Below are 16,986 nucleotides of genomic sequence, written 5' to 3' on the forward strand. Positions count from 1 at the left end.
ACATTCCAATAGCATCCTAAAGGAGAGGATGTCATGGAAGCTAAGCTCTACAGTTGCTTGAGCTCTTTGAAAGAAAGGGGTGTGGTCCTCTAGTTAACATTCCAATAAATTGTGGCCCTTGATAGAAATAGTTCTGAGTGGCTGTGAAGGCCTACTGCAAATAAAGAGTTACTAAGATTCAATAATAATGACAGCAGGGACATCACTCACTCATACTCTCTGGGAACTAGCAAAGGATCTTCATTATCCGAGGCACTTCTGTCAGAGAAACACCATGAACAAATAGACAACCTCTCATTTATTTGAACACAGCTTCTGGATGGATTTCCATCTACAGGATATATGGCCACGTGGTATCTATATGCCACAGAGGCTGCAAAGAAGATGAAGGTGGCTAATGAGGCAGCCACACGACTAACGGGCCGGTAGCAGGGATGGCAGCATTACTGGGCAAAGTGAGAGGAGGGCAGGGACTACATCCCCACCAAAGACAAGCCCAGGGTTGGTTGGTGAGCCCCCTCAGTCCTTCTCTTCTCCGTGGGTGATGATATGCACCAGGTTCTTATAGTCCAAGTTGCCAGTCACATCAGGGGGGAAGGCGGCGAACATCTGGTCAATCTGCAATGAACCAGCCACATGTGCTGAGCATGACAGGAGGGGAAGTAAGAGGGACAGCTGTGTGTGGGGTGAATCCCAGTGCAGAGGCGGCAGGGATTCAGTGGGCATGGAGACATGACACTCAAGTCCCCTCCAAGAAGGCCTTGTCACCCAGCTGTTGCAGAGGGCTGCCAGCCCCAAGGTCATGGCCTTCCTGGGCCACCCACAGCCACCTGCTCAGTGTGGGGCCTAACTTGGGACCTCTTAGAAGGGTATTCTATCTCCAGAGCTCCCTAGGGTGGGAGGGTAGCCAAGATAGTCTATGGGCCTGAAATGAGGTTCAACACCTCCCCCCATGCCTCCCTGCTTTCTTTCCCTTCCTTGCTCTTCTGCAGGTGCTCACCCCACGGGCCATTCTGCAGGGATATTCTGGGAGCCCAGCCGGCAGCAGGGAAAGCAGGGATCGCAAACACGGGCATACAGAGGGGCCAGGCAGGTTGTGTAAGGGAGCAAAGGGGGCCTAGCAGGGACTGTGGCTCAAAGCAGACACACACCCCATTTACAGAGGTGACAAGTGCCACAGGGACAGCCCAATGCAGCCATGTGCACATGTAGGTCAGACTTTTTGAGGGAATCTGATTCTTTGAGGGAAGCTAGAAATGTAGATTTTTAAAAACATGTAATTTCTGCATTTTTAAAAAAGTATTGACTAGTTATTTTTAAAAATACATATTGGCTAATAATAGCCAACACTTACATTGTCCTTATCACATGCTCCAGCACTTTGCACGTATTAACTTGTTGAATCCTCACAGCATACTACCAGGAAACTTTTATTACCATCTCCACTTTACAGATGAGGAAATTGAGGCATAGTGAAGTTAAAGAGCTTGTCTCAAGTCACCAAGCTGCTAGGAGGTGAAGGCAGGCTCTTTTAACTGCTTGGGTTTTAGGGGAAATCTAAATAACATTTTTAGTGAAATGTGAAACCTAATGGAATCAGGCCTGAGAAGGGACTATTTTAAATATTTAATTAATATCGACAGGACCATTGCTTATTGATACAGGGCTTTTGGCAAATTAGCAAAAGTTCCCCTTCTTCCAGGCACAGTACTACCACCTGCCAGAAAAGTCATATATACAGTTTAAAAAAAAAAAAAAAAAAAAAAAAAATTGTAACAGGACACTTTACTGCCATCTGCTGGAAAACAATTGCAATAAATGGATACTCTACAGTGTATCTTATGAGTACAGCATCTGGAAGAATTGCTCAGTGTGGAACCTACATGACAGTATGTGGTACCCTGCAAGCCACCCTCACTCCATCAGGAAATTGGTGCTCTAACCGGGGCTCCATACATTGAGAGGAAGGTAGACCTGGTGTCAGACAGATCTGGGTTTGAATACAGACACGAGCAATTAGCATTGTGGTGTCCTTTTAGGCAAGTGACTCACATCCCTAGGCCTCAGTTTCCCCATTTATAAAATGACAGCAATGCTAGTCTCTACCTCATAGGGTGGTGGAGAGAATGAAATGAGATGGGGGCTCAGTAGCAGGTTCTCTGTCAGTGTGGGGCGGGAGTGTTTTAGGAAAGAGGGTGAGGTGGGGTGTAGTTACCTCCTCTTTGGAAAATCTCTCTGCCTGTGTGGTCAGCATCTCCCGAACACTGTGGAGAGAGAACAGCAGGTGTTGGCACCAAGTGTGTGCACAGGAAGCAGGGAACCCCCATGTCCTCCCCCACACATCCCACTCACTAATCAGCCTTGAGCACCCCTTTGCCTTCAGGGTCAAACACTTTGAATGCGTTGAGAATGGTCTCCTCGGGGTCTGCCCCTGAAACAGAAAATGGTTGCATCAAACCACCGGTGGCTGGGAACCCATGGTACCCCAAGAGGCAGGGCCCAACTCCCCCCCCAGATGGAGGGGCCAGAGCAAGGCTGTTTTGCTTGCTCTGAGCACTGACTCTTGGAAGGAGTGAGCTGAGAATCCAGTCATTTCTGAACAAACCCAAGCTCGAACATGGATCTAGATTTAGAAAGACTAGGATTCGAATCCTGACTCGAGCATTTGCTAGCTGTGTGGCCATAGGCAAGTGCTTTCCATCTCTGCGCGGAAGACTGGGGATAAGAATAGAACCAGCCTCCTAGATGCTAAATGAGGTAATGCGTCCAAAGGCCGAAGCATGAGGTCTGGCTCAGGGTCTGCCTTGGAGCAATGGTAACTGCTGCTTTTATTCCCCCCCCCCCCCAGTGTTACCCTGCCTTCATCTTCTGCCAACCCTTGTCTGCCCTCATGGTGTTTTAATTCATGCCCAAAGATGACACGTAAAGATACACACACAGGTGCACAAATGCAGCTACACATACGCACATACGGGCATACACGTGAGCTTACCCTTAAGTTTCTCCCCAAACATTGTTAGGAACACAGTAAAGTTAATTGGACCTGGAGCTTCCTTGAGCATTTCGTCAATTTCCTCATTTTTCACGTTCACACGCCCTAGGGCAGGAAACACACAGTCAGGGCCCCCTGGGCTGGGGCAGAAGCAGCTGTCAGGACACTGGCATTTGCCCTTGTAATTCCACTTGAGGGAATCCAGTCTAGGGACAATCAGAGATGGAGAGGGTGGGGCCAGATTCACTGGAAAAGATGGTCTCCACGGTGTTATTTATAATAGCCAGACAGCTGGAAAAAACCCGAACATCCAATGTGGGGAGGGGTTAGCTATTTTTATAATAGTGCCTTTAGAACCTGGAACATTTTAAACAGATATTTTAACTTTTTACTTAAATGGAAAATGCTCATGCGATAAATTATCCCTCTCAGTTGGAGGTGAAAAAGACAGATCAGAATCACCTGAGGGAACTTTTTCAGATTATACCTGCTATAATCTACACAGCCTTGGAGATTCTGATATACCGGTGCTACCCAGCCTCTGCCACAAGCCCATGTAGCATCTTTGTGCAGATTTTTAAAAGACACCTGTTCTTAAGACAATTTGTTTTAAATATAAAAATCTACAGTGGCTACAGACATGAATAGTTATCTATAGAACTGTATAGTGCACAACCTGCACAGCTGTTCATGGTGGCCCTGAGTTCTGGGAGTGGGAATGGACGGGGTGGGAGCAGTGGCAGGTTGGACACATATTTTGCAAAAGCTCAATATACTGGTGCTCACACTGTTGAGATGTTAAATTTAAAAAGGTGATTCCAAAATAGAACGATTCCAGGCTTAAAACAACAACAACGACCCTACAAAAAAACCCAGATGTATCTAGAAAAGACTGAGAGGCTGACATGTTACAGTGGAATGTGGCCTAATGGTTGAGTTTTCTTCTTTATACTTTTCTGAATTTTGCAAATTTTCTATTATGAGTTGGCATTCCATTCAAAATCACAGAAAAAAAAGTTATTTTAAAAGAAAAACAAAAGGTATGTGAAGACACTTAAAGCCTAAATACTAACTTCCGAAGTTTGTCTTAAAGGCCAATCATGATTGAGCCATTTCTTTGAAAAATGACAAGCCCTTGACCTTTGCAGTGGTCCTACCTTTCACCCCTCAGGAGGGCGGGATAAGGAGACCCTCCTGCAGGCCTACCGGGGTGCGTATGGGGGGTGGACATACCAAGAGCAGCAAAGGTGTCCCTTAAATCATTCTTGTCGATGAAGCCATCCCTGTTCTGGTCCATGATGGTGAAAGCCTGTGGAAGGGGGCATTTGGCTGGTCAGCCCAGGAGAAGTTGGGTGGAGGAGCCCAAGAGATTGGGCTATGAACAGGAGGAAATGGGATTCTGGGATTCAGGGAGCAGTGAAGGATATGTGATCAAGAGTCAATGATTGCAAACTGGCCATTCCTCAAAACTAATATTAGGCATAGAGTTACCACAGGATCCAGCAGTTCTACAATTAGGCATCTACCCAAGAGAATTGAAAACATCTGTCCCCGTGGAAACCTACGCCTGAATGGCCACAGCAGCCTTACTTATAGTGGCCCCAAACTGGAGACAGCCCACGTGTCCATCAATTGGTGGACGGATTCACAAAATGTGGTCTAGCCACGTAACAGACTCCTACTGAGTAAGAAAAACGAAGGAGATCCTGACACAGGCTACAACACGGATGAGCTTTGGCACGTGACACTGAGTGGAAGAAGCCAGGGCAAAAGGCTACATGCTGTAGGATGTATTTCCATGAAATGGCCAGACCAGGCAAGTCCCTAGGGACAGAAAATATTTGGGTGGTGGCCAGAGGCTGGGGGAAGAGGGCAATGGGGAGTGATGGCTGAGTATGAGGTTTCTTTCTGGTCTGAGGAAAACGTTTGGGAGTTAGTGATGATGACTCTACAACTCTTGGGACTAGTAAATAATCACCGAACTGTAGTTTACAAAGGTGAACTTCAGGTGTGTGAATTACATCTCTATGAAGTGTTCATTCAAAAAACCAAGTTAGGGACGCCTGAGTGGCTCACTGGTTGAGCGTCTGCCTTTGGTTCAGGTTGTGATCTTGGAGTCCTGGGATCGAGTCCCATATCGGGCTCCCCACAGGGAGCCTGCTTCTCCCTCTGCCTGTGTCTCTGCCTCTCTCTCTGTGTCTCACATGAATAAATAAATACAATCTTAAAAAAAAATCAAGTTAATAATTGGGGGTCTCATCCTCCCCAACATCCCCCCCAAAGCCCAGTTATCTGCAAAATGGGGCCAATCATCTTTCCCAGGTAGTGTCCATGAAGACTCCCAACAGCTTTGTCAATACCCAGGTGTCTTACAAATGGCTTTTCATCTCCACATTTTTTGAGTTCTTTGCAACTGGTTCCTGAAAGTATTTGCACCTCCTCCCCACACCCTCCAGATGCTGATCTCATTCTAGAGATTGGGTGAGGGGGAAGGGGCGGCGTGGTCTTGTGGTCTTCTCCCTGGAAGGTGACAAGTTCAAGATATATTTTGTCTAGGAATTCTTTCCTTGGTGGCATGTGGGACACAACATTCCTGTGATCTGAACTTTTGTGAGGACGAAAAAGTACAAGTGTTCAAGTCCTGAATGGTTTCCCCTTTGATACAGAACACATGGGCCTCTGCAGCATACTTTCCTCTGCAGGCTCAGGTGGGAGTGTGGATAACTCAGTGTGAGCCATCAGGACTCCTGGAAAATTAATTCAGAGTGTATCCTTCTAAGCCTGCGGGCAGTGGCTTAATTCGGCCTAATTGGTCCTCAGGTTTACTTAATAAGGCACTCCTGTAGAATGCCATGGGATTTCCACCTGGCTTGTGCTCAACAATGGAGGACTATATAATTTAAAATCTAAGAGATACTCTTTTTTTGGCTCTGAGTTTGGTAGAAATAATATTTTCAGCTATTAATACCCAATGTTGATGGAGATATAGGGGGAAATTGCGCTCCTTCCCTTCGAGGCTGATGGCAGTAGGTATTAATTAGTACCACATTTCTGGAGGGCCAGCAGGTCTACTGGTTTTTAGTTCCTTTTTTAAAGTTCTTTTCACCTAGCAGTTCTGCTTTTAGGAATTTACCCCGAAGAAACAAGCAAAGATGTGTTATTTATAACTGTAAAACAATCTGAGCAAATGTCACATCCGACCATAGGAAGTGGTTTCAATAAATGATAGAAAATGATGAGGAATTGGTCAAAGAAAAATAGCAGAAGAGTTTAAAAGTGTATCCACATAGCACAAAAATGACTTGAAGCGTGGATATGCGGAGCACCTGGGTGGCTCAGTGGTTATTGCTGTTGGCTCAGGCCCTGGTCCCAGGGTCCTGGGATGGAGTCCTGCATCAGGCTCCCCCCAGGGAGCCTGCTTCTCCCTCTCCCTGTGTCTCTGTCTCTCTTTCTCTGTCTCTCATGAATAAATAAAATATTTTTTAAAAAGCATGCATATCAAAATGTACACTTACTATCTATGGGTCATAGAATTATAGGTCATTTTTGTGTTCTTCTTTGGGGTTTTCTTGAATTCTCTCCCGACATTTTCAACAAGAAATATGCTTTACTTTGGATGATGGGCAAAAATCATGAAAAAATAATCTCTTAAAATGGCTCACCTGGTGATGTGAGGAGTACTGGGTATTAGACTCTGTTGGCAAACTGAATTTAAGTTTAAAAAATTAAAAATAAAATAAATGGTTCACGCACACATTGAGACTGGATTTGGGTTTGGAGGATAGAAACATCTAGCCAAGAGGTCCCTGTGGGGAACATGGACCGAGGGAGCGTTCTCTCTAACAGGTGGGAATCTCCATCTGGGTAGATGGTTCAACAGCTGCACCCACCTCCTTAAATTCCTGGATCTGGGTCTGTTCAAACATAGAGAACACGTTGGAATTGGCGCCTTCTGCTCTCTTCTTGGCTTTCTTGGGTGCCTGGAAGTGGTGGGAGGCAGGGGAAAGCATCGATTAAGAGTCAGAAGCTGGAAGTTAGAAAACTAGGTCAGGTCCCCTCTCTGAGTGAGCCTCAACTGCTCGTCTGTGAAATGGGGGTAGGAGGCTGACACTCGTCTCAAAACGATGATCCTAGAGGGCTAAGAGGACCTGGAAGGAATAGCGTGTCTCAAAGGCATCCTGGTTCTGGTGGGTCTTCAGAGACTGTGGATCTTGCAGCACCTCCTTTGTAAAACTGGGGGAGGTGGAGCTGCACCTCTGGGGAAGGAGGCAATACTTTCAGATCAGCCCCAGCAGGATCTGACCGCCTGTGTTTCAGTGCATTTCACAAAAAAGTTCAGTAATGCACAGAAGGAGAATTGATTGGGTGGTGGGGGTCAGGGGGGAATGTCAGGCTCACTAAACCATGAGGAATACCTTTAGGAAGTGACACTTTTTCAGGATGTTAAAACCCACTGCTCCCCCTCCCCAATTCCCAATTCTCCTTTGATCCAAATGGCAGTGAAATCTCCTCTCTAAATCTTCCGTCCTTGCATAGGCAAACAGTGCAGAGAAAAGCAAGTTAACCTTTGGCCCCACCCCATTTCCCTCTGACTTTAAATAGAGCAAACCACTTGAACACCGTACATACGTGATTTCATTTAATCCCCCTGTCAGGTAAACGCTACTATTACCAGAGCCATTTTATTGGAAAGTCACGTAGGGCTCAGAGAGGTTGGGTCACTTGCCCAAGGTCACACAGTCACGAAAAGGCAGACCCGGAATTGCACTTGCGCAGTCTGACTCCAGAGTCTGTGCCCCTAACCATTCCCCAGGCTCTCCCTGACTTGGTGGCTTCTTGCTCTAGGAGAGGGACACCTAGCCAAACAACACAGGGAGAAAGGTTTTAAATTTGCAAGTTCAAAAGGTGAAAACAAAAAGATTCTTTTCCCCAGCTGCCTGAACAAGAGAAAAGAATTACAATTTGATCCTTAAAAGCGTTCAATCCCATTTTGCAAGCCCTGGGAGTTATTGATTCCTCGAGAGGTCAGTAGACAAGCCATAAAAAAGCCAACTCTCTTATTTTGTTTTTGCGAGTCCCTGGGAGCTGCTGTTATTTGTGGCTTATGGGGGCATTGATTGGGGTTCCTCTGCGCACACACAGCAAGCACTGCTTTTTTCTCCAGGGTCTGGGGCCCTCAAAAGCCACCTTTCTTCCCCTCCCCTCTGGTCCTCTTCTCATAGGTGCTGTTTCCTTCCCCCCACTGCAGCATCACACCTCCCAAAGCCCTCGCTTACTCACCATGGTGGAAAGGACACAGAACTGCTTCACCAGAAGAATCCCTGAGGCTGCCCCTCTCTCTTCTGCTCAGAACAATAAATACTTCCTCCCCATGTTTAAAAATAACCCCATGACCACTTTTGGCAGTAATAGGTGAGGCGGACACCACCTAAGGCCCCCCCACCCCATGCCGTTCTTCTGAAGTAAGGGGAGCTCGCTCGCCACTCGGTGACACATGAGACCCAAAAAGGCATTCAAGGTTAAAGAGACAGGCGGCTGGGTCACAGGGAGAGATGCTGCACACTTATTCAGCAGCACTTGGGCGGGCGGGAGGCACTTGTGCTTGTCAATTTTGAGAAGGAAAATGGCAGAGAGGAGACTGTTAAAATTCTCCAATGTGATCAGGGTCCCACCCCAGGGCCTTTGCACCTGCACTTCCCTCTGCCTAGAGTGTTTTTCCATCAGACATCAGGGAGGCTTCCTCCCTCACCTGCCTCAGATCTTTGCTCAAATATCACCTTCTCAGTGAGACCTCCCCACCACCCTGTTTAAAATAGCCACTCACTGTCTGCCCTCCAGAACCCCTTCTCTGCTTTGTTTTTCTGCAGAGCACTTATCACTTCCTGACATACTGTGTAATTCACTTATTTATTTTGTTCAGTGTCAGTGAACAGTCAGCTTGGGAAAGCAGGGTCCTTTTCAGTTCTCCTCGCTATTCTTTCCCTGGCTCCTAGCTCGTGACTGGCACACAGCAGCTGCTCAATGAATACTTGTTGATTGAAGAAATAACATATTTCACTTACCGAGCACTTGCTACGTGCCAGGCACCATGTACACATGTCTCATGCTCATATATAATTTTCCAGACACCCTGTGGGGTAGAGACCACCTTCTCTGTGCCCCCAACATTCATCCCAGGCACTGTGTTAGTATGGGGGAGACTGCTTCCCAGTGACAAACTCCCTGCCCTCAGAAAGCTATGTGTCAGGAGGAGATGAATAAAAATAAAGAAATGCATGACCTGGATAATTTCCGGTAGAAACAAATCTTACATAGAAACGATAGAGAGGTGTGGAAGTCCTGGGCGGGGAGCTGCCTCCCGGCTCAGGGATCGTCTCTGAGCAGAGACTGGCTCCTAGCAGCAGGACAACAAAAGCCTCAAAGGAGGGTGAATTGGCTTTTTTGAGGGGCAGAAGGACCTGTGTGGCTGGAGCTGTCAGGGCATCAGGGGCACAAGGTGAAGCCAGCAAGGCAGGCTGGGCAGATCACAGCCTTGGGATTTTATTCCAGACACGAAGGGAGTAGGGGAGTTCAGAGCAGGACACCCTTTGTCTAACCAGTCCTGGGGGGCTGCCCAGTGCCCAGGGACCTCCTGATTTGGGAGCAAGACCAGCAAGCACTATTCTTGGAGATCCTATCAAGCCAATCAATCCACAAATATGTTCTCAGTTGTTCTGATTGCTTGAACCTTCTAACAAGATCCTCGGCTCCCAGGAATGAACAAACTAGCTAATAAAGGACTTGGGCAGACTTTGCCCCCCTGGCCTGAGTGGGGATTATTAGTCTCCATTCAACCTGAGGAGGTTTGAGGCAGGAGAGTGGAGGGATTTAGCCCTGAGGCTGGGAAGTCAGATAAAGTTGCATTTGAATCTGAGCTCTGTGTGACCTTGGGCAAGTGACTTCACCTCTCTTAGCACAGAAAGTGGGAAAAGGATATAAAGACCTTTATGAGGCTTTCTGCAGGATGAGAGGAGATGAGGCCCAGGTAGGCATCACTCACCTCCCCTCTCAGGTGAAAACAAAATTCAATTTTGAGGGCGCAAACCCAAGAACCATCTATTGCCATGACAAAAAAAGATGCTAATTTTTTTCCTCTTTCCAGTCATACGTGGGTTAGAATGGCCCAGAGCATCTTCCAACAGAATCTTTAATAACAAAAGGTGTGTTTACATGCACATCAGAGTGGATGGACACACACATTCATGCACAGACAAAAACATATCCATATATTCGTGCACATACAGCACATAATACACACACACACTCATGTGCATACTGGCCACATGCCCATGCATACTCACCAACCCATGCATGTGCTCACAGATCAGTCAAGAAGAGCTTTTCTGTCCAAGATTGTCTGACAACACCAGAATAAATGTTTCCCTAGCTAATAGGTGCACCATGGATTTTCGTTAAAACACTTGTGTGAGCAGTCAGTAGCTATAAATGGCCAAGCAAAATAGTTGTTGCAGCCACAGTGGATGTGCAGAATGAGTGGTGGGGGATGGGGAGCCCCTGGTTCAGAGGTGAGTATGGGCTCAGGCCCTCCAGAGGCAGGTAGGTATATAAGTGTGCCCCTAAAGGGCACCCATACAGCTTGTTCCCCTGAGGACATATTTTATTCAACTGGATCTTTGGGTGGGGATCCTGGGAGAGAGTCCTGGCTCAGTAGCTAAAGGTACAGGATCTCAAACAGGGCACTAACCTCCTGGGGCTTCAATCTCTTTGTCTGCAGATGAAGACCATAATACTGCAGACCCCAAAAGGCTACTGGGGGCAGTGAGTGAAATTATGTGTGTCAGACAGATTCTGGGAACATGGTGGCCTGAGTAGCATGGAGCCTCATGGCTGCCAGGACTTATAGCCCAGGATGTTCGTCAGGTCTTGGGCTCTGTTGAGAGAACTGGAGACCCAGAGGCACCCCTCCCTGGCCAATGGACTGGGACACCACTGAGGAGCCCCCCAGAGACCTGGGACAAGATCCTGGGAGTGGAGAATCTAGAAAGACTGGGGTTTGGGTTTATGGAGACTTTCAGGGGTATGTTTCAGCATCAACCTCAAGAATGTATTGAGGAGAGTAGGTGGGCTGGAGCCTCTTTGTCCTCAAGGCTGGGATGGCTATATCTTACCTACGAGCCATAGGCTCACAGGGCCGGGGACCTGCCTCGAAACCCTCTACCTTTCTACTGACTGTGGGATTCCTATGGCTGAGAAGTGTCCCCCAAACCACACAAGTCCCACGGAGCCAAAGAGAAAAATAACTGTCTGCCTGAGGTACTCAGAAGACAAAGGGAAGAAGGCTGGGCAGGCCAATCAGAATAGCAACTTCTAAAACAATCAGAAAACAAACCTGGTGTGTTAGTTTCCTATTGCTACTATAAAAATATTATCATAAATTTAGTGGCTCAAAACAGCACTAGTTTACTATCTCACCATTCTTGAGGTCAGAAATGGAAACTGGTTTGGCAGGGCTGCCTCCCTTCTGGAGGCTCTAGTGGAGAATCCTTTCCTTGCCTTTTCCAGAGCCTGCCCACATTCCTTGGCTCACTTGGTGGCCACATCACTGCAGTCTCTGACTCCAGATTCTCTGATCCTCTTGCCTCTCTCCCATCTTCTAAGGATCCCCTGTGATTATATGGGGTCCACCGGGATAATCCGGGATACTTACCTAATTGTCAGATCCATAACCATATCTACAAAGTCCATTTTGCCATGTAAGCTAACATATTCACGGCTTCCAAGGTTTGGGACGTGGACATCTTTGGGGAAATTCAATGCTTCCTGCCTACCACACCTAGAGAAACAGAACAGTTGGAGAAAACAGATCAACTGCCGAGTAATATTAATTACAACAATAAAATTTAAGCTACAATTCATAGAACTATACACCAGAAAAAGGTCAATTTTATTGAGTGGTAATTTAAAAAAAATTGCCCATTGACAATATTAAAAGAAGAGGTGAGAAGAGGGGAAAATGTAAGTAGTGCTTGTAGATGTACTCTGTTTTTAAGCAAGAATGGTTTTGATCCCCAATTCAAAAGGTATTGATTGCCTAAGTATTTATTGAAGCCTTACTATGTGCTGGGCCCTGTTTCCAGGGCCAGATATGCATCAGTAAAGCTTCATCCAGGTATAGGCAGACATGCATGTAATAAGTTTAAATCTGAGAAAAGTGGGTATTTATGTTCAATAATTCTCTTTTGAAAAATGTGGCAATGTATTAATTTGATTACTTTTTAAAAAACCAAGTATGTGGTTTACTCCATAAAACTAAAACAAAAACAAAACACCTAGGGAAATTCAGGTGAATCTCTGAAGTGACTTCCTGGAGATTTAAGACCTGATTTCTAAGCTAAAAATTAAGTAGATGAATTGCAAAAAAGAATGGTCCCTATTGCAATCCAAATACTGACCTGGAAATGACTTGCAGGGAGTACCTCAGGGCCAAATAATGAAGAGGTACAAATGATCACCATTTCAGGAGGAGAGGCTGAAAATACGTAAGTGATACAAGAAATTTTTCTTCTGCTGGGGAAAGAGCCAAATCTGTAGCTTGAAAGAATCCCCAAGCTCCATGCTGGATGGATGTAGAAAAAAACACACACCAAGGTATATCCTGGTGAAATTCACAAACTCGCAAGATTAAGAGAAAATCTGACTAAGTCAGCATCAGACTCTTCTTGGCGACACTGGAAGCAAGACATCAGAGAACAGAGAGAGAGCCCGTGGATCCTAGGTCCTGCAGAGTCTTGGTCATCTGACTGATTGAGGACAGCAGGAATATTTGTTTTCGATTTTCCTCAAGGTGTCCTGGTGTGGTGGCTCAGGGTTTGGGAACTGGATGAATCAAGGTTTGAGTCCAGGCCAGCTGTATGATCTTCTGCAGTTTCTTCTTAGTCTCAATTTCCCCATCTGTAAAATGAGAATGATAATAGCACTCACTTCACAGGGTTTTCATGAGGCTTCAATCAAGTAGCTCATTGTGAGCACCCCAAAAGTGTTAGTTGCTGTGATTATTTTGGGGTACTTGACAGTTAGACCCCCCCTACTTGGGGCCAGGAGGTTTCCAACCTTTTCCCAGGCCTATAGGACAGGAATCTTTGAAAGGGAGACAGTCTTTTTTCCGTTGACCATTAGGAGCCTTGCCATGGAACACCATGGAGAATTTCAGGGTCAAGGACTCCATTTGAATGTGGATTTAATGCCTTTGCCTGGGTTGACTGTTTTCAGTGGGTAGAAGGGAGACTTAGAATAAGGGAGACTGGTAGGGAACACTATATATAAGGCTTTGATTCCCGCTTTGCTAATCACTGCCCCTGATGTTCTTCTCTCTCTTTTTTTTAAAGATTTTATTTTTTATTTATTTGAGAAGGGGGGGAGAAGGGGGGGAGAGAATGAGCAGGGGGAGGTGCAGAGGGAGAGGCAGGTTGCTGAAACGGGGCTCTCTTGATGTTCTTCTCAAGTAAACAAGTTAAATCAGAATTTGAGTAACTGGGGGCTTGGGGGGCACAGGGAATATTCTGTATCTTGACCTGGGTGCTGGTTGCCCAGATATACTATGTTTGGGAAGATTAGTGGAGCTGTACGTCTCTCTAAGTACTCTTCTCTTTGTGCACGTTACATGTCCCTAAGAAGTTGAATCGATACTATGTGAACGAGTACACTCTTAATATAAAACAATTTGAAACATTACAGAAATATATTGACTTAAAAGCTTCTGTTCTACCATTGCGGCCAAACACTCCCTGAAGGGGATGTTTTTTGTGTGTTTAATGTAAAGTCTTCCAGACTCTATGTTTTTGTGTTTTTATGATTTTTTTAAGTTAATTTTAATTCCATTGTAGCTAACATAGAGTATTATATTAGTTTCAGGAATACAATATAGTGATTTAACAATTCTGGATATTGCTCAGTGCTCATCATGACAGGTGTCCTCTCAATCCCCTTCACCTCTTTCACTCATCCCCCCACCTCATCTCCCCTCTGGTAACCACCAGCTTGTTCTCTCTATATGGTTAAGAGTCTGTTCTTTGGTTTGTCTCCTTTATTCCCTTTGTTCATTTGTTTTGTTTCTTAAATTCCACTCCATATGAGTGAAATCATATGGTATTTGTCTTTCTCTGACTGGTTTATTTCACTTAGCATTATAGTCTCTAGATCAATCTGTGTTGTTGCAAATGGTAAGATTTCATTCTTTTTTATGGCAGCATAATATTCTGGCATATAATATATAATACACATGTATACATATACATATATATATAAATATATATATATATACACACACACACCACATCTTCTTTATCCATTGATCTATCAATGGACACTCAGGTTGCTTCCATAATTTGGCTATTGTAAATAATGCTGCGGTAAAACTTAAGGGCGTATATATCTTTTCAAATGAGTGTTTTTGTATTCTTTGGGTAAGTACCCAGCAGTGCTATTGCTGGATCATAAGGGAGTTCTATTTTAACTTTTTGAGGACCCTCCATACTGTCTTCCACAGTGGCTGCACCAGTTTGCATTCCACCAACAGTGCACCAGCGTTCCTTTTTCTCCACATCCTTACCAATACTTGTTATGTTTTCCAGATTATATTTTTAATTGTTTGATTTTTTAACTTGAGATGCACTTGTAGCAAAGTGCGTGTCTTTTAAGTGCCCAGGGCAATGAGTTTTTGCCTATGTCCACGCTGTGTCACCACTCAAGTCAAGACAGAACATTCTAGCTCTCAAAGCTTTCCCTGCTGCCCATCAACATCTCCCCCCTCAAAAGTACCCCCTCATTTTTTACCTCTAGCACTGTAGATTAGTTTTTCCATTGTAGAACTTCATAGAATTCCTTCTAGACTTGCTTGAAATAAACTTTTAATTTTAGAACTTACAGAAAAGTTGCAGAGTTCCCATATACTCCTCACCCAGTTTCTCCTAATATTAATATCTTACATTACTGTGGGACACTGGTACATGACTATTCACCAAACTTCAGAGTTTATCTGATTTCTCTGACTTTTCCACTGTTGTCCTTGCTTCTGTTCCAGGATACCACCTTGCATTTCCTGACTCTTTCTCTCATTTGCACATACAAATATACATTTTTTCACGTTGATATCATACCACACACATACAACACCTACAAATACACTTTGTCACACACTGGTAACACACAGACAAACATGCACACCCCACCTGGGCCTTTCCATTCCAGGATCCGCCTTGGAGACGTTTAGAGGAGTCCCAGCCGTCACCTCGCTAATGAGGATAGAATGCATGTCTTCCCATTTCAGCCAACCGAGAGGCTGGTGGCAGAGCCAGGTCACGCAGCAGACACACTTAATACATGCTCTTTACAGCACCAGCTAAGCAGAGGTGCCAAGAACAAAACAAAGAAAAACTCCATAAACTTTTTTTGGGAAAGGATTAGATATATTTTTAAAAAGGATTAAAATAGCCGTCGTGGGGAAAATCAGAACACCGTGGGATGTTCTTACACTAGTTTGACCATTACGAACTGTTTTTATCTTTCATTTCACATGAGGCAGTGGGAGTCAGTGTCTTTTCCGTTTTTAGGTATTTTAGAAGTTTTAATCCAGCCCCAGCTGGGGGCATTTTAAAATTAATTTCTCCTCTCTAGCTCCTGGATTTCAGATCTAAGCTGTTATATCCCACTTTGCAAAGTAAACAGGAACCCCTTCTCCATAGAGTTGTTTTATAAAATTCTTCAGCAAATCAAAGGAGTTTGTATATTGATATCAGTAACCTAAAGTGTTAATCTAGTAACACATTAATATCTAGGACAGAGCCTGACTCAGAAAAGTGCCAGATCTAAGCACTCACTATGGTACCACTGGAAGTTACTGGCTTAGCGGGTCAACTGGCCTTGGGGTGTCATGCCCCTTTAAGGCGGGTGGTGAAGTCAGCCATCTCCAGATAGAACAAAGGCATACCAGGCCCTGCCAGCCCAAAGCCTGGTGGCTGATAGACTGTCATCAAGTGATAGCGCCTATCTCCCTGTGTCAGGGCCCCCAGGCGTCAGCAGGAACCACCAAGTGGGGAAGGCGGCTTCTTCAGCAAGTCGGACTGGATGGACCAGGCCTTGTGCTTAGTGGAGACAGGTGGGCCACATTCATGGAACACTTGCTGCGTACCCAGTGCCATCTGGGCAAGCAATGTCAGCTCTGCCTGCCTTGGTTTCCTCATCTGTGAAACGCGGGTAATGATGGCCCTTTAAACATTCTTGGGAGGTTTGAATGAGTGAGTATAGTTAGCTAATACTTGGGAAGTGCAAGGACATTGCCGGGCACACAACGAATGTTCAGGAACCGTCAGTTCCTATTCTAGGCTGTCACCTGGGTCCAGGGAAATGGGAATCAAAGAATAACATGATCAAATATGAATTCATTTTTTTCCTCTTTCTCTCCCAAACTCTTTTTTTTTTTTTAAGATTTTTATTTATTTGTTCATGATAGACACACATACACACAGAGGCAGAGACAAAGGCAGAGGGAGAAGCAGGCTCTATGCAGGGAGCCCGATGTGGGACTCGATCCCGGGACTCCAGCATCACGCCCTGGGCTGAAGGCAGGCGCTAAACTGCTGAGCCACCCGGGGATCCCCTCAAACTCTTTTTCTAGTAATGATTTTACTGCTCTTTTTGGCACCCAGACCAAAATCCTCAGCCATCTCGATTCTGCCCATTGGTGACAAAGTCTATCTCTTCTGCCTCCAGGATGTCTTTATTTTTTTTTTTTTTTAGGTTTATTTACTTATTTGAGAGAAAGAGATTGAGAGTGCATGAACAGGGGCAGGGGCAGAGGAAAAGAGAGGGATGAAGGCAGACTCCTCGGAGCTCTAGGGAGGACTCCATCTCACAACCCCAAGATCATGACTTGAGCTGAAATCAAGAGTCGGATGCCTCTAGAATGTCTTGCAAATCTACTTCCCCTAGTCCTGTCC

The 16,986-nt window shown here is 45.3% G+C and overlaps 1 protein-coding gene across 1 annotated transcript; it reads right to left on the reverse strand.

The window, feature by feature from the left end:
* Positions 1 to 280: 280 nt before the first annotated feature.
* On the reverse strand, positions 281 to 8,471 carry MYL2 (myosin light chain 2). The gene is made up of 7 exons (XM_026018896.2): positions 8,273 to 8,471; positions 6,883 to 6,972; positions 4,226 to 4,301; positions 2,993 to 3,097; positions 2,353 to 2,431; positions 2,216 to 2,264; positions 281 to 618 (listed from the first exon to the last, which is right to left on the reverse strand). The coding sequence occupies exons 1-7, from the start codon at positions 8,273 to 8,275 to the stop codon at positions 520 to 522; spliced, it is 501 nt and encodes a 166-aa protein (XP_025874681.2). The 5' UTR covers positions 8,276 to 8,471; the 3' UTR covers positions 281 to 519.
* Between the last annotated feature and the right edge of the window lie 8,515 nt (positions 8,472 to 16,986).

Source organism: Vulpes vulpes, chromosome 10 (genome assembly GCF_048418805.1).
Source record: "Vulpes vulpes isolate BD-2025 chromosome 10, VulVul3, whole genome shotgun sequence".
Lineage (NCBI taxonomy): Eukaryota > Metazoa > Chordata > Mammalia > Carnivora > Canidae > Vulpes > Vulpes vulpes.

What these genes read in the sequence shown, in the direction of transcription:
- MYL2 (XM_026018896.2), bottom strand. An exon ending in AGATCCAGGAATTTAAGGAG is followed by an intron (nt 4,302 to 6,882) that starts GTGGGTGCAGCT and finishes CCCCTTCCACAG; the next exon opens with GCTTTCACCATCATGGACCA. An exon ending in GGACACCTTTGCTGCTCTTG is followed by an intron (nt 3,098 to 4,225) that starts GTATGTCCACCC and finishes TTCCTGCCCTAG; the next exon opens with GGCGTGTGAACGTGAAAAAT.